General features: G+C 41.7%; 2 protein-coding genes across 2 annotated transcripts; both read left to right on the top strand.

Moving 5' to 3' along the window:
• Window positions 1-12282: 12282 nt before the first annotated feature.
• Window positions 12283-16411, top strand: LOC139470312 (chondroadherin-like). The gene is made up of 2 exons (XM_071252675.1): window positions 12283-12419; window positions 15385-16411. Exons 1-2 carry the CDS (start codon window positions 12405-12407, stop codon window positions 16408-16410), a joined length of 1041 nt encoding a protein of 346 aa, XP_071108776.1. The 5' UTR covers window positions 12283-12404; the 3' UTR covers window position 16411.
• A 4319-nt stretch (window positions 16412-20730) lies between these two features.
• On the top strand, window positions 20731-21975 carry LOC139470026 (uncharacterized). The gene has a single exon (XM_071252318.1). It carries the CDS (start codon window positions 20731-20733, stop codon window positions 21973-21975), a length of 1245 nt encoding a protein of 414 aa, XP_071108419.1.
• The last annotated feature ends 5072 nt before the right edge of the window (window positions 21976-27047 follow it).

Below are 27047 nucleotides of genomic sequence, written 5' to 3'. Positions count from 1 at the left end.
GATGTTGCAGGGATATTGCCCATAGGGTCTTAATATCATTCTCGCTCAGCCACCAGTAATACTGACTCTTTTTTTCTGGCGATTTGGGGCGGTCGGTATATATGATAAATAAAACAATTTTGTAAGATCTAATCTGGATCAGACAATGATTGACATCATGAGCATCGATCTACCAACAGGGATAAGATGACATGCATCAACCAACTCAGCGACCTTTTCCACCGTGTGCGGTGTTAAACAACAATGAACAAATACTAGTAAACAAACTCTTACGCATATGTTTAACATCTCTGGTTATGCCACCAGACATAAGCTAAAGATTTAATCCACAAGTCAATGTTTGGCGTTGCAAAAAATGCAATAGCCAGAAAGATATGTGATTGTATGTTTCAAGCTCCTGAAAAGCATTCACTGTGAGTAGGCATTGTTTTGCGTCGCATTTGGCCACTTTTCAAGCAATATCACAGTGGGGAGGAATACAAGTGGACGTCACACATATACCTTATGGGAAATCAAAATATATAGAGCTGAATAATAAAAAGACTCTGAGATCCATTAAGCAGCGCCACAGAAGCGTTGGGGGCGGTCGGGTAGCCTAATGGTTAAAGCGTTCGCTCGTCACGCCGAAGACCCGGGTTCGATTCCCGACATGGGTACAATGTGTGAAGCCCATTTCTGGTGTCCCCCGCCGTGATATTGCTGGAATATTGCTAAAAGCGGCGTAAAACCATACTCACTAACTCACAGAAGCGTTGAGCTCTGAGAAAAGGCGTTTTACTCGTGCCAATCCAAAGATAAACACTGACTCCAGGAAAAATTGTAACATTACGTATTGATCACGACCGCATACACTTCTTTCATTCAAGTACATGTCCATTTCAGATAAGTACATGTATATTTCATTCCTCATATTTAATGTCCAGTCGCACTCACCTCAAAAGTTGCAGCGAAGACAAAGAGTCCTTGTTGATCGAGAGCGGAAATTTGCGACACCGTCCTCTTGTACCGTTTCTTCAACAATGTAAAATAACACGCACGACTGACTCGCTCAATGTTCTATCTAATGTGTTTAATGACTGCACTCCGACATCCACTTGTGGTAACAGATGGTATTGAAGCGCTTGATGAGCATTGTGCACTTGTACGTCCCTGAACATTGTTTACTAACATTGCTTCCAACAATTACGCTATTACATGACTCCTTAATTGGCAGGTGTATTTTATGAACACGTATCACTATTATTGTGCATGGGATATGTTCGCTGCTGGCTGTCACGGCCTACTCAATACGTGTTCACCAACTGATTTTCACAGATTCAGCTGAAGTCATGTGTGGACATGGCGGGGAAGTGCACTGGTCACAGCATACAGTGAAGCGTCCCTGAATTGAAGTGTGTTACGTTATGCATGAGTATGTTACGTGATGAATGTCTGATTGTGTACGCGATGAATGTTTGAGTGTGCTACGTGATGAATGTCTGAGTATGTTACGTGATGAATGTCTGAGTATGTTACGTACGTGATGAATGTCTGATTGTGTACGCGATGAATGTTTGAGTGTGCTACGTGATGAATGTCTGAGTATGTTACGTTATGAATGTCTGTGTACGCGATGAATGTCTGAATATGTTACGTGATGAATGTCTGAGTATGTTACGTTATGAATGTCTGTGTGCACGATGAATATCTAAGTGTATTACGTGATGAATGTCTGAGTATGTTACGTGATGAATGTCTGTGTACGCAATGAATGTCTGAGTATGTTACTTGATGAATGTCTGAGTATGTTACGTGATGAATGTCTGAGTTTGTGTTACGTGATGAATGTCTGAGTATGTTACGTGACGAATGTCTGAGTATGTTACGTGATAAATGTCTGAGTGTGTTACGTGATGAATGTCTGAGTGTGTTACGTGATCAATGTCTGAGGGTGCAGTCTACTATCGCCTACAGTGCACTTTGAGTACATTGTGATACTAGTATGTGATGAACGTCTTAGTGTTTAACGTGACGTATGTCTGAATGTGTCTTGTGACGAATGTCTGAGCGTGCTACGTACGTGATGTATGTCTGCCCCTAACATTCAGCAAGTATAACTTGTATGTTCACAATGATGTCCCCACCTGCCACATACAAAAGCCATCTCGGGATACTTCTCTTTACCCAATGAAATCGAATTCGAACTCGAACATAAGGTTCTCCAAAAAACGTCATCGTGTTATTGTTTTCCACTAATCCCTGAGCACCATGCACTCATAATATCTACATTATCTATTCGTTATTCAAAACGTAAACGACAGAAAGAGCAGTCTCGACTATCTGCTGAGATTCCATAGGACGTCAGAAGCACACAATTTAGACCCTATATATAGGAAATATATATATCATCGGAAGTCAGTGACGACACCAGAGGTTTGAGGAAAGGATCGGCATGTACCGCTCGAGAGAAGCAAGGCACCTAACACAGTGTCTTGCCATTGAGTAAGGAGTTTGTTTTGTTTATTTGTTTTTGATGTAACGCCAAAATCAAAATACAACATTCAGATTTTACATACATGTACATGCTATCTATGAGGAGGTCCAGTATTTCAGATATTGTTTTATCAGTAAACTTCAGTTGATATCTGCTTATAATTTTTGAAAAACTGTTCTGAACTTCTTAAGATAGATATGTAGCTATATCTATGGTCACCACGTTAAGTGACAAATGTAGCATGGATCAAGGATTTTAGAGTTTGTCGTGTGGGATAGTTTTGTACAAATGATTTTTGAGAAATGCTTTCTGTGAATTTGTAGAAAGCACTTCCTTGATCACCGTATTGAGGATTATGGTTCAGCCTAGAGACAGGGATTTGATGGTGCTTCTTATTTGCTGGACGCAGCAAAATGTCTCTCTTTTTACGGATTAGTCTGGATCTGTGGAATCCAGTACACGAGAGGAATGGACATGTCTTAGGTTTTAGCGTCAAGTCAAAAGTTGATAGTATTGATGCATGTTTGGGACAGATTTCTTTCTCGGTAGGTATTTTGTTATGTTGGATCGACTCTGCTAAGATTTCTTATGAATAAGGAAAAAAGTGTTGACGTTACTATTTATTACCATATGGTAATAAATAGTAACGCCAACACTTTTTCCTTATTCATAAGAGTCGATCCAACATAAATACTGAACCGCAAAAGAATCGTCACCCCAAGTAACATTGCATGAAAAGTTGGCATTTATATATCTGGGTAAATTTTGTCAAAGTTTCTAAAATTTAACATTACCTTGTCCGGAAAAATGAAATTTGATGATAAAAAAACAAAACAGATGACAAGAAAACACAGCACTAGCATTGGCGCCACCAGCAATGGAGAAGAGTCCTCTTCTCAGACGAGAGCCTGTATCTCAACAGCAGATGGCAGATTGAGACTCTGGCGGCGCCGTGGGGAACGTTATTTGGATGCTTGTGTTGTTAAGAGAGACTCGTAGGGTGGTCCGAGCATCATGGCATGAGGTGGAATTGGTCTTGCACAGGGGGTCGGCCCTGTGGTTTTCCAGAACATCGGTCCAGGTAGAGGCATTGGTGTCACAGCAGCTCGGTACAAGTCTTGAGACCACACGCCATACCTAATTTGGCACGTCGCCGTAACCACGGGTTTCAAAATGATAACGCCCGTGCCCACACTGCGAGAGCAACAAGAGACATCCTCCAGCAGAATGGCATCAGAACCATGCAGTGGCCTGCCCTCAGTCCCGATTTAAATCCCATTGAGCACCTGTGGGACGAGATTCAAAAAGACGGCTGAATGACGTCCGACCAAGACCGACAACTGCAGCTGAACTGCATCAGGCGTTCCTCAGAGGGTGGGCTCAAGTGCTTATAGCCTTCATCAACCGCCTCATCCATTTCATGTATCGACGTTGCGCCATGTGCAGTCATCAATGCACATGGCGGACACACGAGATCCTGACTTGTGGTGCCATTTTCTCAGAGACTATCGTTGTGTTTCACTTTAAGAACATTTGATGATCAGTTTTGACAAGTGTCATCTTTTTCAAATGTCTCAAAGTATGTTTACAGTGTTTGGATAAATAAGGTTTCTCATATAACTATCCATGGTGACGTTCAGTATATATGATAATAAATAGAAGCGACAACACCTTTTCCTGTGACACGAGTAGTTGTGAACGTGTCCTCACTCATACAGCCGTCAGAAACACATGCACATGTAAGACAATTCTCATATATCCTATCTCATTTCTATCAATATGTACGTATGTATTTGTCGTAATGAATAAGGGGACACTCAGTTTTAGACACAGTAAAATGAAATGCTATCATGGGTTCCAAGCCTCGTGTACCAAATACGCGTTGGAAACAAGGCACACAAACACATCTAGATATTCGATTCTGACGTGTTGAATTTGTATGCGCGCTGGTCAATGTACTGCAAGTAAAGCTAATTTACCTATAGTTTCCATTGTTTCCTTATTTGTTTCTCTCAGTATTTATAGGGGAGGAATAACATTTCCAGTTTCAAATGGCAATTACATGTTTCAGATAGCTGAAACAGTGCTACATTATATTAATGAAAACTACAATACAAAACTGATCAATGTTTCGCTATATCAAATCAGGCAGTTGACAAGAACATATGTTCATGAGACATTTTTGTCACAATTTTTCATTAGCAGTAGTGATTAATCAATATAATTTCAGAAAACGTTCCATCCCACAGTGAGATATGTACGTTGTACAATTATGCTCCTGACACTCACAATGAGGAACATTGTACAGAATATATAGAGTAGGTGGAGGATTTTAAAGGTGTCCTTCTGTTGTCATTACCTTCACATGCTATCCCACTCATGTATGCAATTGTTGTTACTGTTACTCCTGTACTGTTAATCACCCACCTACTGTATATATTCTGTACTATGTTCCTCATTCAGTCTTGCTTGACATAATTGGTTGTTATAATACTCCAAGGGAATTTAGAACTTGTAAATTGTGTGACTCTCCGACAATTGCAGACGAGTTTCATTATATTTTTCGTTGTCTTGCTTTTGATGAAAATAGAAAAAGATTTATTTCAACAAAACTAACCAAATTTTCAAATATGGTATCTTATAGACGGTTGTTTATATCATCAGATTTCACTGTTTTAATACTTAGCAAAGTGTATACAACTAAACGTATTTGACTGCTTTTCAAGTGTTTACTCCACGTGAACTCACCTACAGACCAGTAGATTATGGGTGACTTGTGAGACTATTGAAATCTGACAGTGGTGATTCAGTTGTTTGTCGATACTTGGTATCCGTTATTAACAGTCTAGCATTGAAAATTGATATTCCAGCTTTCATACTGTTAGTGACACCACAACTTCACCATCTGTGTCCCATAAGTTCATTGACACCATTGTTGTAATAAAGTGGCAGCAGATGTAGAAATGAAGTCACATCACATACATATATATTTACCAATTATAATGGGAGGACGTGGTTTGATTCAGTTTTTCAAGGAGAGGCTATCTGAACGACCACTGCATCGAGCAGTGTGTTGAGAAGATCTGGGTAATGCAGAAGGCTGCAGTGTTGGGGAGTCTTCACATTCTCCGAAAGGTTCTGGGTGGGTTTAATTCGGCTGCGCTTCCTGGGAGAAGTCCCATTCGCTGTCTGGGTTGCGTGTAGAGGGGGAAAGGACCCTGAGCTGATGATAAGCCTGACCAACCTGACTGTGCCAGGATCACCCAAACCGTCTTTGCTGCATTTTATATTTTAAATTAGTAATATTAATTATTACAACACCAGACGTATCCAGGCCAACAAACCTGATTTTGTCCTTTTTGGTACATCCAATGAAAACATTTATATTGTTGAAGTTTTTGTCCCTTTTGACACTAATGTGATTGACAAGATTCAGGACAAACATGTCAAATATGCAGACCTCGCGTTCGAAATGTCACGCTGGCATCCCAGGTAACAAGGTGTCCAACTCCCCATTGTTCTCGGTGCCAGCATTCAAGATGAGGTGAGCCGAAATGGGGTTTAATGTCGCGTCCAAGATTATTGCACTTACATGTATGTAGCGACGTGCATGCACGCGTATGTATGTGTGTGGCTGCTTGTACTAGTCCGGACCGATGCCGATTGATAGTGCTAGCTCACTGAGATACCATGCCGCAGTTTAACATGAATACCCCACTCAGAGACACAGTATACTGACTCCGAGCCGACCAGTCCTTGTTTTAGCCCCTAAATGCCGAGCGCCAGACATGGTAACAACAAGTACCATCTTTTAACATCTTTTGGTATGATGCGGTCGGGGATCGAACCCCGGACCGTCCGCTCTCCGGGCGTACGCTCCACCACTACACCACGGAGGCGGTCTGCCAGCATTCAAGGCTAGCCCAATGATACCTGTGAGTCCGGCTGCTTCCTTTCCTCCGCCATTTCTGGATTAACGAATCAGGGTTATTGAATAACTCCTAGCAGTGAGTATCCGGGCTTACGAGGTACAGGTATATATTTCATTAGGCACCGTCTCTACCGGGTACCCATGTACAACGCGCTGTCAGAGAAACAAATAAATTATATATATCATCATTATGTTATATTCAATATATAATACATCGCTCTGTTTACTTTCACTTGAAAGAATACAAATCACACAACTTTTCATAGAGATACTCAGATGTTTCAAACTGACGACACGTAGTGTCAGCGAGGTGCGTGTTTCTTTGCTCGTCTTTAAACGCCGTACTCAGAAATGTTACAGCTATTTGACATCGGGCTGCAAATAATTGAGTCTGGACCAGACAATCCAGTGATTGCCATCATGAGCATCGATCTACGCAGTTGGGATACGATTACACGCATCAACCAAGTCAGAGCCTGACCACCCGATCCCGTCTGTCGCCTCTTTCATGGTTTAGACCCATGAAGATCCGGTGTAGAATCATCTTCGCGAGGCAAGAGAGTTAAGTGACTTTTAAAGTCCAGTTTCCACCCTTGCCGAACTAGGATGGAATTCCTGGGCTCGATCGTAGCGCCACCAGTGGCTATTACGAGTTATGTCCTTTCTATGCCTCTCCTCTTGACCAATCAGATTCAACCTCTCGTATCACTTGCATTTGCTTCAAACAAAACGGTGGCGCCCAGTCAAGACGATCTGATCGATAATGAAGATCTATATTGTGATAAAACGAGTCTTACATCGCGACGTGCATCAAATCACGTGAGCACCTTGATTAAAAACATGAAAAGTTTTAGAAAATATCTGTTGACAACGAGTTAGCGTTACACATGCTTTGCAAATCCTGCAGTCGACCGACATCCGCATGACACTTTACGAAACGGATTTCGATGCGCGATTTTGATTGGACTATGCATAGACTCGTTAGTCCAGCCAAAATGTAACTCCATAGTACCAGCCTAGTTCGGCAAGGGTGGAAACTGGACTTTTATAGTCAGTTAACTCACTTGCCTCTGGAAGATGGGGTAGAATAGGTCTTCAGCAACCCATGCTTGCCGTAAAAGGCGACTAACGGGATCGGGTGGTCAGGCTCGCTGACTTGGTTGATGCATGTCATCGTTCCAAATTGTGTGGATCAATGCTCATGATATCAATCACTGGATTGTCTGGTCCAGATTAGATTATTTACAGACCGCCGTCATATAGTTGGAATATTGCTGAGTGCGGCGTTAAACAACAAACAAACAAACATGATTTGTTGAAGGACAGTTATAACCCGGATCTTTACGGGTGTCAAATGAAGTTTTCTCTTTATCCATAGATTCAACTGTCTGTATTTTGACCTGAACTGATGTTGGAAATGACATAATTTAGTGCTTTTCGCATGACAACATATCCAATCGAAAGCAAACTGTCGCATTCGGTCCCACCGTGGACACTTGGGATATCCCTTTTAAAAGTTGAGTGGTGAATGTACTAATACTGTTGACTAAAAATACGAAAAGATTAAGCACATTAATACAGCACATGCGCTGACTCGACACTTTCAGGTCATTATATGGCCGTTTTCATATCATACTCCATGTTAACCCTTAATAGTAACCGGCCGATATGCGTAATAATGGGGGTCAAGTGTTGATATGAGGTATGATTTGAAAAATGCCATATAATAACCTTTTCTCATTACCCATATGGGCTCAAATATGGAGTGTAATAACTTTTTGATATTTGCACAGTGTGCAATTAGTGATTCTCGAAGCTGATTGGTCAGTTGAACAAAGATCAATTTTTACTGGGCAACGGAACCTTTTTTTTTCTCATCCCATTCATTCACAAATCAACGCCTTTCCCTTCAGATGTTTTACGTGCTACAATCTCACTTATTCCAGATTTTTAAGACAAGACACATAGTTTCATATCAACAACATGATTTCACATTATTTTTTAATTTATTTCACATGATTTTCATTTTACAGTAAACACCAAAACTACGTCCCCGTTTGTAAAGAAACATGGCTGGCCATTTGACACCTGTCAAAGTAAATGACCTCGTTGAAGCGGACGGAGATCTGACTGACATGAAGAGTTATTCGTATAATTCAACCTCTGCACACATTTAATGTCTTTGTTGTCAAAACTGCATATGGCCAGATTGAAGTTCCAAGATTCAGATTGTGATGTTGCCAGAAACTGTTCTAGTGCACCAAGACCATCACCACCAAGTCCGGGTTTGCGTCTGTGTTAGAGGGCTTGCTGTTTGATGAATTTTTCGACCACCCGAATCCAAAAAAGGTCTTTGTACAGACAGGTTTGCCTTTGTGAACGATGATGACATTGATAACTGCCAATGAAAATGAAAACACAATTAAATGAACAAGACTAAAGTTGACAAGTTGACATGAACTTAGTTCACAAATTTATACGGGTAACAAACACACGAAAAATAAGACTACTCACACTTTCAACGATGGCATGAGAATAAAAACAAATTCATTTTGCAACAACATTTAGACTTTCCGAAGACATCATAAAGATACACTATTTCGTAGAATTTTGTAACGTTATGTGAAGAAATAAGAACGTGAAACTTTTTTACACAATGTTTACGTTTTCGTAACCGTTACGTCAGCATAGTAGGGCGTTTAGCGGCTGACTGAGGTCCGGGCACCATATGACTATGAGGGTTAATGACACAGGAAAGGTGCAACTAAACATTATTCTTTGCAAATTTATCATTTCGGCATGCACATCAGACAGTTCAGAATTCGAACTGTCTACTTTGAAGGAGATCAAGGGTAGCATAGAGTGTTATCTTAGCAACATCTGGTTGCGAAATCGATGCACTTTGCTGAACTCGGGGAGGTTTTGAAATCAAAACAAAAATAATTAAAAACACAAGGAAAAGAAAACTTACCCAAGCGAGCTGATCCTGTGTCCGATATTGAACTAAATGAACTCCGTATATGCGGACAGATTGTCTCCAAGTCTCCAAATACCGTGTTAGTCTATTAACAGTTATTCGACTATTATGAATCACATCAAAATATCAACAAACTTCAGTTGTGTTTTTTTGTTTTGTTTTTTTTAATTGTTGTTTAACGCCGCACTCGGCAATATTCCAGCTATATGACGGCGGTCTGTAAATAATCGAGTCTGGACCAGACAATCCAGTGATTAATATCATGAGCATCGATCCACGCAATTGGGATCGATGACATGCAATAACCAAGTCAGGGAGCCTGATCACCCGATCCCGTTAGTCGCCTTTTACGACAAGCATAGTCACCTTTTACGGCAAGCATGGGTTGCTAGAGACCTATTCTATCCCGGAATCTTCACGGTTCCCGCCATCTGTGTCCACCCCACAAGTGTGTTTGACAAGTCCTCCTAAAATCCCACATGCACATGTTTCCCATCAGTCACACTTCAAATCACACACTATGTTCATTAAACTTGTTGTCCGGATTAAACTGTAACGCCGGTTCTCTTGTCATTCCTGGTTTCGGCTGTCTCATATCTGGGTCAAGTCGGATCATTCATTCCGACACTGTCACAGCAATCGTACTTTTCAAAGTTTACCTTCTTTTCGTAACTTTTGTTACATTCCGTCTATGTTGTTGTTATAGGTTTTGACATTTTTTTTCAAATGATACATAAAAAATGACAGGTTTTCCGTGTTTTCTCTTTTCAATGTGAAATGCATGTCTCTGCCGATGCGCGACGTGGGCTGTCTGTCAGTGAGGAGATCTTGTCAAAAAAAACCTTGATTAAAAAACCTGATGAACCTTTTTTTGAAACTTGTCTTCTTTATCAATGCTAGATAAAGTGTACGCTGTGTAAATCGGACAGAAATATACTTGATACTTGATCTTTATAGTTTTTTAACAAAACTATTTTTTTCACGCGTAGTAACACGTTATTTGAGTAATGCGATTGGATTGAATAGGCAGTGTTTTTACACATGCGGATTGATACAAAACAGCTGATTCTTGATCGGCGACAGTTTTTTTTCCTTGAAACGTCTTTAATATGATTATGGGTAATAAATAGAATAACCCACTCGGTGCGACTGATAACAGAAAATATGTCACACGTGAAATTAATGTTGTAGGTTTCTCGCTAAAGCTCGGAACTTAAAACATTAATTTCACTCGTGACAAATTTTCCGTAATCACTCGTACCTCGTGGATTATTCTGTAAATCATATACCATAACATAAAATCGTAAAATGTATATATTTACAAGTGAATGTAATACATTTCAACTTGTTTGGAAGAGATTGTCACGGGAAAGCTTGCCGGAGCAGACGACGGTCCAAGGGAGGTAACTCCAATTTCTTACCACCTGAAATTGATCGCCCATTACAAATACATTGACAAGTCATAACAGCGCAGCTCGAAAGGGGGTGGAATACAGGGCGGGTTATTACACCTGCTGGGGTATGACCATCTCTGTGTCGGCTCTATCGCACATGCAAAATCCCACATTACATTGATAGGTGTATGATAAAATGAAATTTAAACCAATCGCCAAATCTCGCGCATAAACGATTATTATATACACCTACACAATACCTAAGCACTGCTAATTATATATATCATTTTAAAATACATATTTTTTAAACTCATACATTTGTCGGACAGTTAAATCACCCACCCTGCAGCCCAGACTTAGCCCCCAGTGACTTTTTCCTGTTCCGGCAAATAAAATCTGCCCTACGTGGAAGAGGCTTCCAGGATGACGAGGACATTAAGGCTGCCAGAGGCGTGGTTTGAGGGCCAATCTGCGGATTTCTATAAAAGTGGTATTAAGAACTAGGACAAATGGAGTAAGTGTATTGAGGTGAATGGAGATTATATTGAATAATAAAACTGCAAAGATAGTCTGTGACTTGGTCTTATATTGAAGTTGCAAAACTTATTGAACGCCCCTCGTACATCGAAGTAACACTCGATCATCCAATGACGTATTTGTAGTGAGTGAGTGAGTGAGTATGGTTTTACGCGGCTTTTAGCAATACTCCAGCAATATCACCTCGGAGGACACTAGAAATGGGCTTCACACATTGTACCCATTTCGACGTGACGAGCGAGCGCTTTAACAACTGGGCTACCCGACCGCCCCGACGTATTTGTAACTACATGCATATCATGGAAATATGTATTTCAATAACCATTCGATTGCTTCCTCTGCTACTGGTATGATTTTGTGGGTTCGAATCCCGGTTCGCCCCGATTATGTTTCTAGGTTTGTCAGCACTATACCTAAGCTGGCTAGTTTCATCAAAGTGGTAAACGTCTAAGACATGCATATCACATTATATAATGTTTCATATGTCAAAATATGGTGAGACTTTAAAAAACTATCTGTCTGTATGTTTGTCTGTCTGCATCACTTCGGGCTTTCCTCCCACATTGAGCTGACACGCCGTGATATAACTGGAATACTGTTTAAAGCGGCGTTAAACCCAACCCACTCACTCACTCTTTGTATCGTATTCCGTGAGAAACATACAGTATTAGATCCGGATTAGAATTGATCTTCAGCAACCCATGTTTGTCGTAGGAGGCGACTAATATAACGGGATTCAGGTGGTCTGAAGTGGACTTGGTTGATGCATGTCATCGTATCACTGTTGTGTAGATACATGCTCATTATGTCAATAACTGGATTGTCTGGTCCAGACTCGCTTATTTACAGCCCACTGTCATATAGTTGGAATATTCCTGAGTGCGGCATTAAACGACGAACTTAGTAGTAGTAGCAGCAGTTCTACAAGTGCCCTCGTCAGATAAGATAAGCCTTTTTGGTCTGTTATGAGGAGTGTTCAACCGTTGGCTTCGTAAAGAACAACACTTGTTTATTAACGGACACATTGTACTGTGCATAAATGCATGTCGACATTTCAAGTGGACGTCGTTTGTCTCCATTTCATACCATCAGATGAATTCCGACAAGGTGGGTATGACTGTGTATAACTGTTAATGTAAATCAAGATAAGCAAGTCTCGTGAGGTTGTAAGCTGTGTCATTATTTATATGACGTCACAATCGTAATGGCATAACAGCCTATCATTGTTGATATTATTTTCACACAGTTAACTTCTCTTTTACGTGTTCAGTGGGAACGCGGTCACTATAACTAAAAGAGAAATGTGGTTGACAAATTATTACATGGTTAAAGGTAGCGACATAAACTGTAAATTCTTGATTGTCTCCCAGCCCTTGACCATATTATTTGCATATCAGCCCAGCCCTTATGGTAATGTTTTATTCCCAATGTTTAGTCTAGATCTTAGGCGGCTTCTGAATCTCCCATCTCACTGGAGCTCTTTTTCAATTTAAATTGAGTTTTTTTGTTTCCATCAAAATAATATATTTTCAGAGACTAAGCGTTGGTCTATCAGAACTCAGGTCAAATCAGTTTCTGTTAGCGGGTACATTTATTGTTTAGGATTAGACTCTACACAATGTGTGATGGGGAAATGCTGAGTGTCCAGGTGTCCAGGTGGGTGGTCGGAGATGTTGGTTTACGAATAGGATACGATGAGGGCATGGACCCGACGCATGTTGATCAAATGTTTAGAAGTAAATACGTCCAGTTTTAACGCAACATGAAGTTAGTGCTCTTTGCCAGTTTCCTTTGTTCACATCCACAGGCTTCTTGCTTCACACAACTCCGCCTCTGTGCTTCGTAAACTCAGTCTCTGTGCTTCATAAACTCAGTCTCCGTGCTTCATAAAACTCCGCCTCTGTGCTTCATAAACTCAGTCTCTGTGCTTCATAAACTCAGTCTCAGCGCTTCATAAAACTCCGCCTCTGTGCTTCATAAACTCAGTCTCTGTGCTTCATAAACGCAGTCTCCGTGCTTCATGAACTCAGTCTCCGTGCTTCATAAAACTCCGCCTCTGTGCTTCACAAACGCAGTCTCTGTGCTTCATAAACGCAGTCTCCGTGCTTCATAAACTCAGTCTCTGTGCTTCATAAACTCAGTCTCCGTGCTTCATAAAACTCCGCCTCTGTGCTTCGTAAACTCAGTCTCCGTGCTTCATAAACTCAGTCTCCGTGCTTCATAAACTCAGTCTCTGTGCTTCATAAACTCAGTCTCCGTGCTTCATAAAACTCCGCCTCTGTGCTTCACAAACGCAGTCTCCGTGCTTCATAAACTCAGTCCCCGTGATTAAAAAAGACGCGCTCTGGGCTTGAATTATTTGATATGCATTACTTAGAAGTTGACGGATGACAAATAAGACACAATTTATGGACAACAACTGCTTTATTACTGTAGAGGCGACGTTTCGGTATCCATCCTTCCTTAATTGAAAAGGGTATAAGGATCTATACGAAGCGTCGCCTTAACAGTAATAAAGAAGTTGTTATCCATACATTGTGTCTACTTTGACTCTGGGCTTAGTCTGAGTACTTACTGCCAATTGGATATCAGGTTATGTCATTGTTACAAACGTCATTGAACCATGCCAATTAAGAGTTGTGCTTTACGCCGCTCTGATGTATTTCAGTTGTATCACGGCGTGTCAGCTTTATGTGGGAGGAAAGCATGAACTGCATTTACCTCTTTTGTATCGTTCATATAACTTCAACATGTCACTCACTTATACTTGCTTGTGACAATGTTTTACTATTTTGAGAGGGTGTTGCAAATGGGTTCTGTCAATAATGCAAAACTGTGTACTTTTGACCTTGTCAAACTGTGATTATGCCTTGCAGTAGTATCTCGGTAATCTTTGAAAGAACCCGCAGCCAGCCTGTTTATCTGTGTGTGAACTATCACACTTTTACCTAATAACCTCCTTTTGCTTGAATAGACATCATGGCGTTACCTACACAGATAAACACCCTGTCGAAACAAAACAGGTGTCCTTCGTTAATAATTCATATTACGGAAATACGTTTTTGAAAACAGTTTAAGTCATTATTCTGGAAGTACGAATTTGCCGATGAATGTGGAATGTGTATCATAGTTGTGGACCCATGTTTCATCACCCGTTATTAATCACTTTTTGAATTTGACGAAGTCCTCCTCAATTAGCTCAGAATAAAAAAAAGATTTCTTTGGCAATGTCAGTTTGTTTTTCTTTAAGATCAGAATTTATAAACTTGCCGCGTGACAGATATATTATTCATCTGTAAATGTTCATAAATAATAGTTTCAATGAATCCATGTTTTAGACCTGTGACTTCCTCAGTTCAGCAATGGTAATACGTCTATCTGACACGTTTTTCTACCTCCTTGACTGAATCTTCATTGATGGAAATAGAGGGACGTTCAGACGTAGGGTCATCATTCAAGGCTTGTTCTCTCAGCCTTAAACATAGCTGCCCAACGTTTAACAGTGGAATAGCTAGGGCACTTATCTCCATACACTTGTCACATGCGGTCATGAATTTCGTGAGGTGTACTTTTCTCTGAAGTTAAAAATTGTATGACTGCTCGGTACTGGTTCTTTTCCATTCCTGTGTCCATTTGGGCCCCTATCACGTTTAACTGGCTGTCACTAATATACAACGGCCTCAACAGACCAAATACACTTGCAATAAACTACTCAAGCAATGTACGACATTGACTATTTCATTTTGTTATGGCCCATAGTTGAAAGTTAGTCATGCTTAGAACTTTTTGACCAGCCCTCGTATGTTGTAGACAGTAAAACTGACTGAGAGAGGATTTTGATATTTTGGACCTTTCCCCTTTAAAAAATGCTGTATCCGTTTTTGCCTCATTACCTGAAACCGTTCGTATGTATTCATGGGTAATGACAGTAAAAGGGTATAAAACCCTAAAAATCTGTGAAGTATTGGCAATGAAGTCAACCCAGTCTCCTTGGAATATACTAAGATACCTGTACTAAGAAAACTCATAAAAGGAATTGTGTTTAAACTTCTTTATATGTTTCGTTCTCCAGATTGTCACAATTGTCTCGGTCCTACATGCACTTAGTCTCGTGGCGTCACAGGAAGGCAACTGCACGTCAACCTGCACGGTGCTGCAGTCGTCCAAACACACCACGGTGTGTGATGAAATTCATTGTTTACCATTTCTTGACGAAGGAACGGAAATCTTGAATATAGCAGAGTCAACCCTTGAGGAAATACCTGAAAATGCCTTTCTGGACCTTACAAATCTGACCCAAATCCACATAGCTGATTGTACAATCGGAACCCTGAAGTCATATTCATTCAATGGAACATATAACCTCATAGATGTCTTCATTCACCATTCTAATATCAGAACAGTTGAATCCTTTGCCTTCGGAAAGAGTACCTTCGCGAAAGGAGGAAAACTCAACACTTATCAGTTACTAGTAGGCACTATTGAATCTTTTGCTTTTGATGGGATATCTGATTTGGAGGGACTGACCTTCTATGCAACGAACATCACAACTATAGAATCGAAGGCTTTCCACAAGATTTCTTCCTGTGAGTCCTTTCAAATATATCATTCAACAATTGACAATCTCAAACCGTTAGCTTTGGATGGTTTTACAGAAATGAAAAATGTTCGAATCTTTTCTTGCACCATTATGAACCTTGAACGGAATACCCTGGAGGCCTTCCAATCAGATATGGGTTCTGACTTCATGTTCTTCTACATCAGCGTTTACTGTGGATGTGACATCTCATGGCTCTTCACTGTCAACTTGTTCCTCCCAGAGTTCCCCCTAAACGGGATAGGATGTACCAGGGATTCAGTGTTTGAGGGAGCTACCCTCGACACGTTGAACGTCACTGACATCTGCCCGTCTGTTGCGCCTACAACTACGCCAATAGCCAGGACGGAGACTACAGAGACCATTACCACTTCCAACGTTGACACCAACACCAGTACTGTGACACCAAAACCATGTACCGCGTGTATGCTGTCAGCATCATTTACATTGATTCAGTGTGTCGTCCTTGCATCTGTTTTGTGGCATGCCATTCAATATTGACGTATTCTCATTAAATCTGTTATTAACTTGAAGGAACGTCTTTCAAAACAGGGAGAGAGAGAGAGAAAGAGAGAGAGAGAGAGAGAGAGAGAGGGGGGGGGGGTCTTTGTCGGAAAACAGATTCAGCATTTTTTTACTTTGAGTCTTGCTGTAGTATAGACATAGCACTTTGATGTTTAAACTAACGTTAAAACTTTTCAGCCCTTTTTGGAGTTAAGCTTGTTCAGTCCTTTTTTGGGGTAAAGCGATCTCATTATGAGCACCAACTGACCAGGTAAGGTGTGGGCTTTGTGCAACTGAAAACAGCAATATCTGGTTAGTTTTGCGGGAGACGTTCGGTTCAATGTATCGGTAGTTGTAACACTATTGTCGTGTGTGAACATGCAATTCCAATGTGGCGGATGTCTAATTAGATCACATGTTTCTTCACGGTTTCAAACCTCTGCGTCTAATTTGATGGCTTCCTTGAATACTTTAAAATGTTATCAGAACTCAAATGAACTGTTTGCTGACTCTTTGTAATTATCATGAAATAAAGATCAGTTTTTAATGACAATACTTATATTGTAATAATGCGCTACAGTTCCGGATGTCCGCCTCCTGCTGTTCAATTACTGATAAATAAGTCATCATAATATCGCAAACAGAAAATAATTCATTGCGTACTACAAACTGATGGCAATTATTATATATCTTTGAGATTTTCCCAATGATCAGGTGGCCTATACCTAATTAGTTACACACTGTTAGCAAACTAATTGGTCATCTATGTATCATGGAATTTGTTCCCAAATAGATAATTAACTGCACACAGGCCCTGACTTTGGCACCAGAAACAGACGGAGGGGACTTCATGTCGCTGAAGAAAAATCACCTTGCGTGCGGTATGCCTCATCTCGTTCAGGTGACCTTGGCCACATGTTTCTGTTTGATAGGGACGATTGTTGCAACTGGACAATTATTGAAAGAAGGGGCTCACGCTAACAGGATCCTCATCGGATACACTCTATGGACAGGACGAGTCTCTAACATTGAGACTTGCTATTCCCTGTGTTCTTAATACCCTGGCTGTGCATCCCTAAATTGGATAGGTGAGAAACAAGCGTGCCAACTGAAGGCACACTTGGAGGAAGATGCTACCAGACTGGGCATATACAGGGGAAGTGTCTACACCCCAGGACCTGAGAATCCGAGGGTAAGATTAGAAAAGGTAGGACGGGACGGGACGGGACGGGATGGGATGGGATGGGATGGGATGGGACGGAATAGAATGGGATAAGATGGGGTGGGATTGGATGGCATGGAATGGGATGGGATGTGACGGGATAGGCTGAGATGGGACGGGACCGCATCGGGTGGGATAGGATTGGATGGTATAGCATGGGATGGAATGGGATCCTATCGGATGGGATGGGTGGAGATGGGATAGGATTGGTCGGGATAGGATGAGACGGGACGGGATGGGATCGCATGGGATGGGATGGAATGGGATGGGGTTGAGTTGGGGTGGGATGGGACGGGATGGTATAGCATGTGATGGGATGGAATGACGAGGTCGGGTGGGATGGGATCACATCGGAAGGGTGGGACGAGATGGGATGGGATGGGGTCGCATCGGATGAGATGGTACGGGATAGGATGGGATGGGATGGGAAGGGGTGGGGTTGGACGGGATAGGATAAATGTGATGGCAGGGGATAGGATGGATGGAATGGGACGGAATATGATGGGATGGGGTTTATGGGATGGGATGAGATGGGATAGGATGAAATGGGATCGGATGGGATGGGATGGTTTATGAATTTATAAACCCGGATGAGATGGGATGGGGCTGGAAGGGTCTGGACGGGATGGGATGGGATCGCAGCAGATGGGATGGGATGGGACGGGGTGGGATTGGATAGGACAGAGAGGCGAGGGATGGGACGGGATGTGATGTGATGAGATGGGACGAGAACCACAAATACAGGTTAACATGAAATGTAACAATACCTAAATGAGTATACAACGATGGTAGCCCTTGGCATTGAAAACAAGTATAATTTAGAAATAAAAGATTGAAAGCAACGAATATGAATAAACGTGTATGATTATTGAATTGTTTTCAGGAGAACCTGAATGGCGACTAGTGGTCATTTTTTCCTGAACACGCGTACTCTTTAATTTTATAATTTATGCACAGAAATGAGTTTGAATATATACTCACCACCACAAGAAATGCGAACTATAGAAACACATGGAGAAATATGTAAGTTAAGAAGAATTGTTCCAATCAATGGCAAAACTAACAATCAATCAAGTGTTACCACGGTGTTTCTTTATTCTTATCACGATATGCTGCACGTGTTTTTCAAACTTTACACGCTTATCCGAAACGAGACAAATGTTGCATCTCGAGTCATGGATCCATGACGTTACATGTGAAGCGTTCATGGGCATCGGCTCAGACAACATACCCGTATGTTCGTTCGTGCATCAAATCAATATAATATATCTTGAATATGAGTAATTCGTCATATATTAACCTACATGTATGGTATTTGCGTTTCTATTGTCGGTGAGTATATATTCAAATGGTTGGTTGGTTTGTTGTTTAAAGCCGCACTCAGCAGTATTCCAGCTATATGATAGCGGTCTGTAAATACTCGAGTCTGGACCAGATAATCCAGTTTTTAATATCATGAGCATCGATCCACGCAATTGGGATCGATGACATGCATCAACCAGGTCAGAGAGCCTGACCACCCGATCCCGTTAGCCGCCTCTTACGACAGGTATAGTCACCTTCTTGAAACTTTCCTTCAGAAGATGGTATATCAGTTGGTACGGTTCCACGCCTCAACAACCAGGCAAAAATTAGCCATTCACATACTCAGTTATTAAAGAATATCTAATTTTCCAATAGCATGGTCTATGATACGATGCATTTTCCGACATGTGTTAGTCACCATGTATACTGTGTCTGAGAAGGGTATTCTTGTTAAGCTGCGGCATGGTATCTCAGCACTATAAATCGGCATCAGTCCGGACTAGTACAGGCACCCACACATAAAACACACACGTGCATGCAGGTCGTTATATAAGTGCAATAATCTTGGACACGACGTTAAACCCCATTTCACCTCACCTCATCTCACCTCAATATTTGTAGATACATTTTAAAGATGGCATTATCAGAATTCTTTTCCTCAATTTATTTTGGTTTTTTGGCACAAATTTACAAAACTGGAAACATGGTTAGGGCCATGTTGTTGCAAATTAATTTCTTACTCCAGTCGACATTGAACCAATTTACTTTTACACAATATTATCTGGCCATTGATTACTTTTTAAAAACCTGTTGCATGAATAAGTAATGGCGAAATAGACATGCTGAAATTTAACAACAGTTCTTTCAATTTTCAATTACATGAATACAAACTCGGTGTGTTTTCTGTTCCCCCTCATTTTACATCCGGGTCTTCAGCAACCCATGCTTGTCTTAAGAGGTGACTAACAGGATAAGGTGGCCAGGCTCGCTTACTTGGTTGATGCATATCATTGTACCCTAATTGCTCATAATATCAGTCACTGTATTGTCAGATCCAGACTCGTTTATTGATAGACCACCGTAATATCGCTGGAATGTTGCTGAGTGCGGTGTCATACAACAAGGAAACAAGCAAATATTTTACATTTAAAATCCAGTATTGTCATGAAAATAGCCTGTGAAATTACTTTAACTATGATCAGTTTTGGTTTCTTGTTTTCAAACGAACTTGTGGATTCTGTGTTTTTTCGGACTCTCTGTTTGATCAATCATGGTGTTTCATAGACAGATGGTGGAATGTGAAGCAGTACGTTTTAATGCTCAAATTAAACGAAGAGTGTTGAGGTTTTTCTATTCTTCTGAAACCTCTCAACATCATCAAAGTAACCTTGAATTTGTAACAATCACCTGCTTAACCTTTGCCATTCAAGGTGTCTGCATGCTCTATTCTTCTGAAACCTCTCATCATCAACGTAACCTTGAATTTGTAACAAACACCTGCTTAACCTTTGCCATTCAAGGTGTCTGCATGCTCTATTCTTCTGAAACCTCTCATCATAATCAACGTAACCTTGAATTTGTAACAAACACCTGCTTAACCTTTGCCATTCAAGGTGTCTGCATGCTCTATTCTTCTGAAACCTCTCATCATAATCAAAGTAACCTTGAATTTGTAACAAACACCTGCTTAACCTTTGCCATTCAAGGTGTCTGCATGCTCTTCACAGCCCTGTGTGGCATCTGAGACCTGCGTTCCGGTTGCAAGAGCGGATACACACGTGTGTGTGGACATGGCGATAGAAAGTGACTCCGTGCTTGATCATGAAATATGGAAAATCTCCACACAGATGAATGGACAAGTAAAGGACAACGATCACATGTCACCTGTTAAAGGTGATGCATACGTGTCAACAACAGTGGCCAGTGCACAGGATGAAACAGGTGTCTCGACATCAGCAGGTAGTGCAGAAGGAGGCGGTGGTGTATCGACACCATGTGACACAGATGAAGGTGGGGAGGACGGATCATTAGACAGTGCTGGCGGAAGTGCAGATATCTCGTCATCAGTGGACTGTGCAACAGATAGAGCAGGGGTCTCGACAACAGCAGGCACAGATGAAGGTGAAAGTGTCTCGACATCAGTAGACATTCCTGAGGGAGATAAAGGTGTCTCGACATTATTAGGCAGCGATGAAGAAGGGGAAAGTGACTCTACATCAAGTGATGAAGGAGGGGAAAGTGTTTCGACATCACAAGGCAGGGATGAAGGAGGGGAAGGTGGCTCGACATCACATGGCAGTGATGGAGGAGGGGAAAGTGTCTCGACATCACAAGGCAGGGATGAAGGAGGGGAACGTGGCTCGATATCACTAGGCAGTGATGAAGGAGGGGAAGGTGGCTCGACATCACATGGCAGTGATGAAGGAGGGGAAAGTGTCTCGACATCAGTAGGCAGTGATGAAGAAGGGGAAAGTGATTCTACATCACTAGGCAGTGATGAAGGAGGGGAAAGTGTCTTGACATCAGTAGGCAGCGATGAAGGAGGGGAAAGTGTCTCGCCACCAATAAGCAGTGATGAGGGAGGGGCAAGTGTATCGAAATCACTAGGCAGTGATGAAGGAGGGGAACGTGACTCGACATCACAAGGCAGGGATGAAGGAGGGGAACGTGGCTCGACATCACTAAGCAGTGATGAAGGAGGGGAAAGTGTCTCGACATCACTAGGCAGTGATGAAGGAGGGGAACGTGGCTCGATATCACTAGGCAGTAATGAAGGAGGGGAAAGTGTCTCGACATCACTAGGCAGTGATGAAGGAGGGGAACGTGGCTCGACATCACAAGGCAGTGATGAGGGAGGGGAAAGTGTCTCGACATCACAAGGAAGGGATGAAGGAGGGGAAAGTGGCTCGACATCACTAGGCAGTGATGAGGGAGGGGAAAGTGTCTCGACATCACAAGGCAGGGATGAGGGAGGGGAAAGGGACTCGACATCACTAGGCAGTGATGAAGTAGAGGAAGTGACTCTACATCACTAGGCAGTGATGAAGGAGTGGAAAGTGACTCTACATCAGTAGGAAGTGATGAAGGAGGGAAAAGTGTCTCGACATCAGTAGGCAGCGATGAAGAAGGGGAAAGTGATTCTACATCACTGGGTAGTGATGAAGGAGGGGAAAATGTCTCGACATCAGTAGGAAGCGTTGAAGGAGGGAAAAGTGTCTCGACATCACAAGGCAGTGATGAAGGAGGGAAAAGTGACTCTACATCAGTAGTCAGTAATGAAGGAGTGGAAAGTGACTTACATCAGTAGGCAGTGTTGAAGGAGGGGAACGTGTCTTGACATCACTAGACAGAAATGAAGGAGGGGAAAGTGACTTTACATCAGTAGGCAGTGTTGATGGAGGGGAAGGTGTCTTGACATCAGTAGGCAGTGATGAAGGAGGGGAAAGTTATTCGACATTGCTAGGCAGTGATCAAGGAGAGGAAAATGACTCGACGTCAGTAGACAGTGATGATTATTTATCTTTAGGTATGCCTGTTGAATGAAATGTCAATCAAATTCTAATTTCATCAAAGCCGAAACTTAAGATTTTGCTTCAATCAAAGCCAAAGTATCGCCATCCAAAATTTCTTACTCATGATCAACCAGTTAAGTTATTAAAGTTGTCTTGACTTCAGCCTTATGCATACCTGATTTGATGCCAAGTTTATATTGTTTGGCCAATTCGACCAGTTCAGACTTTTTCAGCACAGTGACTTGTTCCGTCGAAGGTTGGCTGGCAAAATCCTCAACACTAAATACTATAGTTATTGTTGGCTTTACACAATATTAGACAATACACATTTATTCAATAATTTTGACAAATAATTTGCGATCTATTAAATTTCGATCCCGGACGAGCCCCTAATTTCTGTTACATGTCGATTCCCAAATTGAAACAATACGTTAATCCAGAAATCTGTACATAAAAGAACTTAGTGTACATGTGAAACCAACAAGTGGTATACAACCAGCAACTATACATTTCCTTAGGAAGTGATTAGTTTGTCTTGTAGTATCTGCTGATTGATTTTCGATTGGTTTTTTTTCGATTTGTTGCTAACGCCGCACTCAGCAATATTCTAGCGATATGACAGCGGTCTGTAAATAATCAAGTCTGGACCAAACAATCCAGTAACTTACATCATGAGCATAGATCCACGCAATTGGTATATAATGACATCAATCAAGATTCACAAGATGTTATCTAGTCTGCTGCGTATTCCGGAGAGAATTTGCAATGTTACTGGACGTTTCTGCTTCAGTGGTTGGCCTTTGAGCGTCTTGATCCCCTTCATTAATAGTCCGTGCTCCCAATTGCCACGTTGGTTCTCTAAACCAACTCCTACATGTATTAGACTGACAACATTCAAGTAGCCAGGAAGGTTTGAGGCCTTTAGCGATCGAGCGAGGAGGTGAGGTGAAATGGGGTTTAACGTCGCGTCCAAGATTATTGCACTTATATAGCGACGTGCATGTACGTGTGTGTGTTTGTGTGGCTGCTTGTACTAGTCCGGACTGATGCCGATTTATAGTGCCAGCTCACTGAGATACCATGCCGCAGTTAAACATGAATACCCCACTCAGACACAGTATACTGACTCCGAGCCGACCAGTCCTTGTTTTAGCCCCTTAATGTCGAGCGCCAGACAGGGTAACAACAAGTACCATCTTTTAACGTCTTTTGGTATGACGCGGCCGGGGATCGAACCCCGGACCTTCCGCTCTCCGGGCGGACGCTCTACCACAAGACCACGGAGGCGGTTGATCGAGCTAGGAACACTGCATACAACATGGCTGTCACATGTTATGTTAGAACAATACAAGCAGAACTGGAGATGGGAGGTTCGCATAGAAGCATAAGCCTGCTTCGTCGATTCAGCATATGCTGACTTTCTGAACAGCAGCAGCTGTTTTGAGAAGTAAGCACTGTTCACCCACAACTCCTGCAGGTGTAGATATAAGTGTTCACTCATGTGAGGTACACAGTTCACAATACAACACTTCGCATGACAGAACATACAAATTCCTTCCTCTAATAGGATATACATTGAAGCTCTTTCATAAGTACTTCGGGATCGGATGGCCAGGCTCTCTGACTTGGTTGATGCATGTCATCGATCCCAAATGCGTGGAGCGATGCTCATGATATCAATCACTGGATTGTCTTGTCCAGACTCAATTATTTACAGACCGTCGTTATATAGCTGGAATATTGCTGAGTGCGGCGTTAAACAACAAACCAAGCAAACAAATCAAAAGTAATTGCCACATGTATACGACTTAAGCAATCTGCTGCTATATTAATATTACGGGCTGACAGCCTAAAATTATTCACTCCAAAAACAAATCCCATAAATTAACCATACTATTATTCTGGGACTCGGGCAGGTTCCCTTGTCGATGTTATACATTGTACAGGGGACACGGGTGGCCCAGTCGTCCAAGGCGCCGCGATTCGCTGTGCAGAGTTGCGTCCCTTGGGCAGGCCAGAAACCTAGGATTGTGGGTTCGAATCCCGGTTCGCCCCGATTATGTTTCTAGGGTTGTCAGCACCATACCCGTGCTCGTAGGTTTCACCGACCTGCGACCTGCATCACTTCGGGCTTTCCTCCCACATTAAGCTGACACGCCGCGATATAACTGGAATACTGTTAAAAGCGGCGTTAAACCCAACTCACTCACTCACTCACTCACTATACATTGTACATGTGTTATCAGTATACACCACAATATGCCTATTACCCCAGTCCTCACACCACCTTTTGGCAGGCACATACACCATGAAGAGTTCTTTCAAGTTTATGTGTCCGTTTTGATTTCTATGACGTCATACTGCGAATTACAATACACCCAATCACCTTCATAAAATGCTGCATCACCTTCTTGATAAGCATCGGTGGAGAATTCATGCACGGGCACTGTCTTTGTCTCCACAAACCTGTTAGTACCATTGAAGGTTTCGCAGAAACGTTTTCACCACTAAATATCAGCTTTAGCACTTGCCTTGAGTCTGACATGATGAGAACTGCACTGTATTTGACAAAATTAATCTTTTATAAATGTAAACTTCTAATGTGCATATATTGCATGCTCAAAGCGCAAAGTAAATTAGGTAAACATAAATGTTTTTAATTGTATAACAACAGATATTTCAAATAGCAGTATGGAAAAGCAATGCTTTGGCGGTCAAAAGGCAAAGAACCGTTTGGAATTTCTATATACAAAGAGGGCCAGATCATATGGAATCCAGGATATCAAGTCCTTCTGTAATGATAGTTATAACAGAATGGTATATGATAGGGAGAATCATCCATCACTTATGTACACGATTTTGGCAAATCTGGTGTAATATGAGCGAAAGAAAGTCTTAAAATGTTTTTTTGTGCACTTTGGTTCATGTATCGAATATATGATGCTTTCAGAAATACACATTGTTAGCGCACTAATATCTGAGATTTTCATGGCTGAAGGTTTTAAAGAGAGATTAGCCGTCAATGCAAATAATAATGTTGCATGTACATTCTACAGACAAAAATACCGTAACAGCACCACAAACATTCCTTGTACGTGACATCATAAAACTACATAATGATCTTGATACTACAAGAGAGTCTTTTGTTGGAATAACTGGTAACACAATGGCTGATGCTGCAGTTAAAGCAGCACTCAACAAATCTGTGACACCGCTTCTGATCCCATACACTGATCATAAACCCATGATAAGATCTTATATCCGTTATCTAATGCAAAAGAAGTGCGACATCCAAGTAGGTAATAAATAAATTACATGAAATTAAACCTAATATCGGTTACATCTACTTGGGTTGTCAGTCCAGATTTGAAGAGGTCATATAATTACGACATTGTCGCATTGGCCATTTTCGTTATACTCATGAATATTTGTTGAAAGGTGAGGATCCCTTGTGGTGAGAGAATCACGGGCAAGCATGTCCTGCCTGACTGTGCTGATTTTTCGATCACAAGGGATAAATGTATCAAATCATCATCAATTAAGGATTTCTTTCAAAGTGTTTTATTTTTAAAGAAATTGAACTGTTGAAAATTTTTGAATTGTGTAGATAGTTATATACTGAACAACAAAAGTTGACATAGAATAAGATTTAATGCAAAGTTATTTTTTTTACCAAATCTGAAACAATTTCGGTTTGCAACAGATAAAAGACCCCTGTAAGTGTTCAAATGGTTCAATTTGCCATACTGACTTCAGAAAATGCGTGATTTCATAATAAAAAAAACAACATGAACATGCCAAAATGTCAATTTACCAATCAATAGCGTGTGTGTCCACCCCTGGTTGCGATGCAAGCAACACATTCTTCGTCTCATGAAATGGACCAGGCCTCGCACAAAGTCCTGTGGGATATCTGTCCATATCTGCTGGAGCATGTTTCGAAGTTCCTGGAGTGTCTGTGGAACACGTGGTTGACGTCGAAGGCGCCGATCCATCAGGGGAGCGAGCCGGCCAGGGGATGACAATCACGTTGTTTTGTTGAAGGGCACCCTGAACAAGTCGAGCAATATGAGGCCGGGCGTTGTCATGTTGAAAGGTAATGCCTGGGCCATGACGACGCATAAACGGTAGAACAACAGGGCCGATGATCTCGTCGCGGTAGCGCTGTCCATTTAAGATTTCCCTCTACAACTATCAAACGGGTCCTCTGTCTTGCTGTAATCCCACCCCATACCATAACGCTGCCGCCCCATTCTTCCATGACACAAATGATTGCCGTAAAAGGTGACAATGCTTGTCGTAAAAGGCGACTAACGGGATCGGGTGGTCAGACTCGCTGACTTGGTTGATGCATGTTATCGATCTCAATTGCGTGGATCGATGCTCATGATATTGATCACTGGATTGTCTGGTCCAGACTCGATTATTTACTGACCGCCGTCATATAGCTGGAATATTGCTAAGTGCGGCGTTAAACAACAAACCAACCAACCAAACAAATCCATGACACAATGATTGACGTAACGTTCACATCGACGTCGGTACACTCGAATCCGTCCATCGCTGTGGCTGAGGTGAAAATGAGACTCGTCAGT

The sequence above is a fragment of the Haliotis cracherodii genome, unplaced genomic scaffold, assembly GCF_022045235.1.
Source record: "Haliotis cracherodii isolate W230 unplaced genomic scaffold, xgHalCrac1.p SCAF_20, whole genome shotgun sequence".
Lineage (NCBI taxonomy): Eukaryota > Metazoa > Mollusca > Gastropoda > Lepetellida > Haliotidae > Haliotis > Haliotis cracherodii.
The sequence above is the reverse complement of the archived record's forward strand: the minus strand, read 5'-3'. Positions and strand labels throughout refer to the sequence as shown.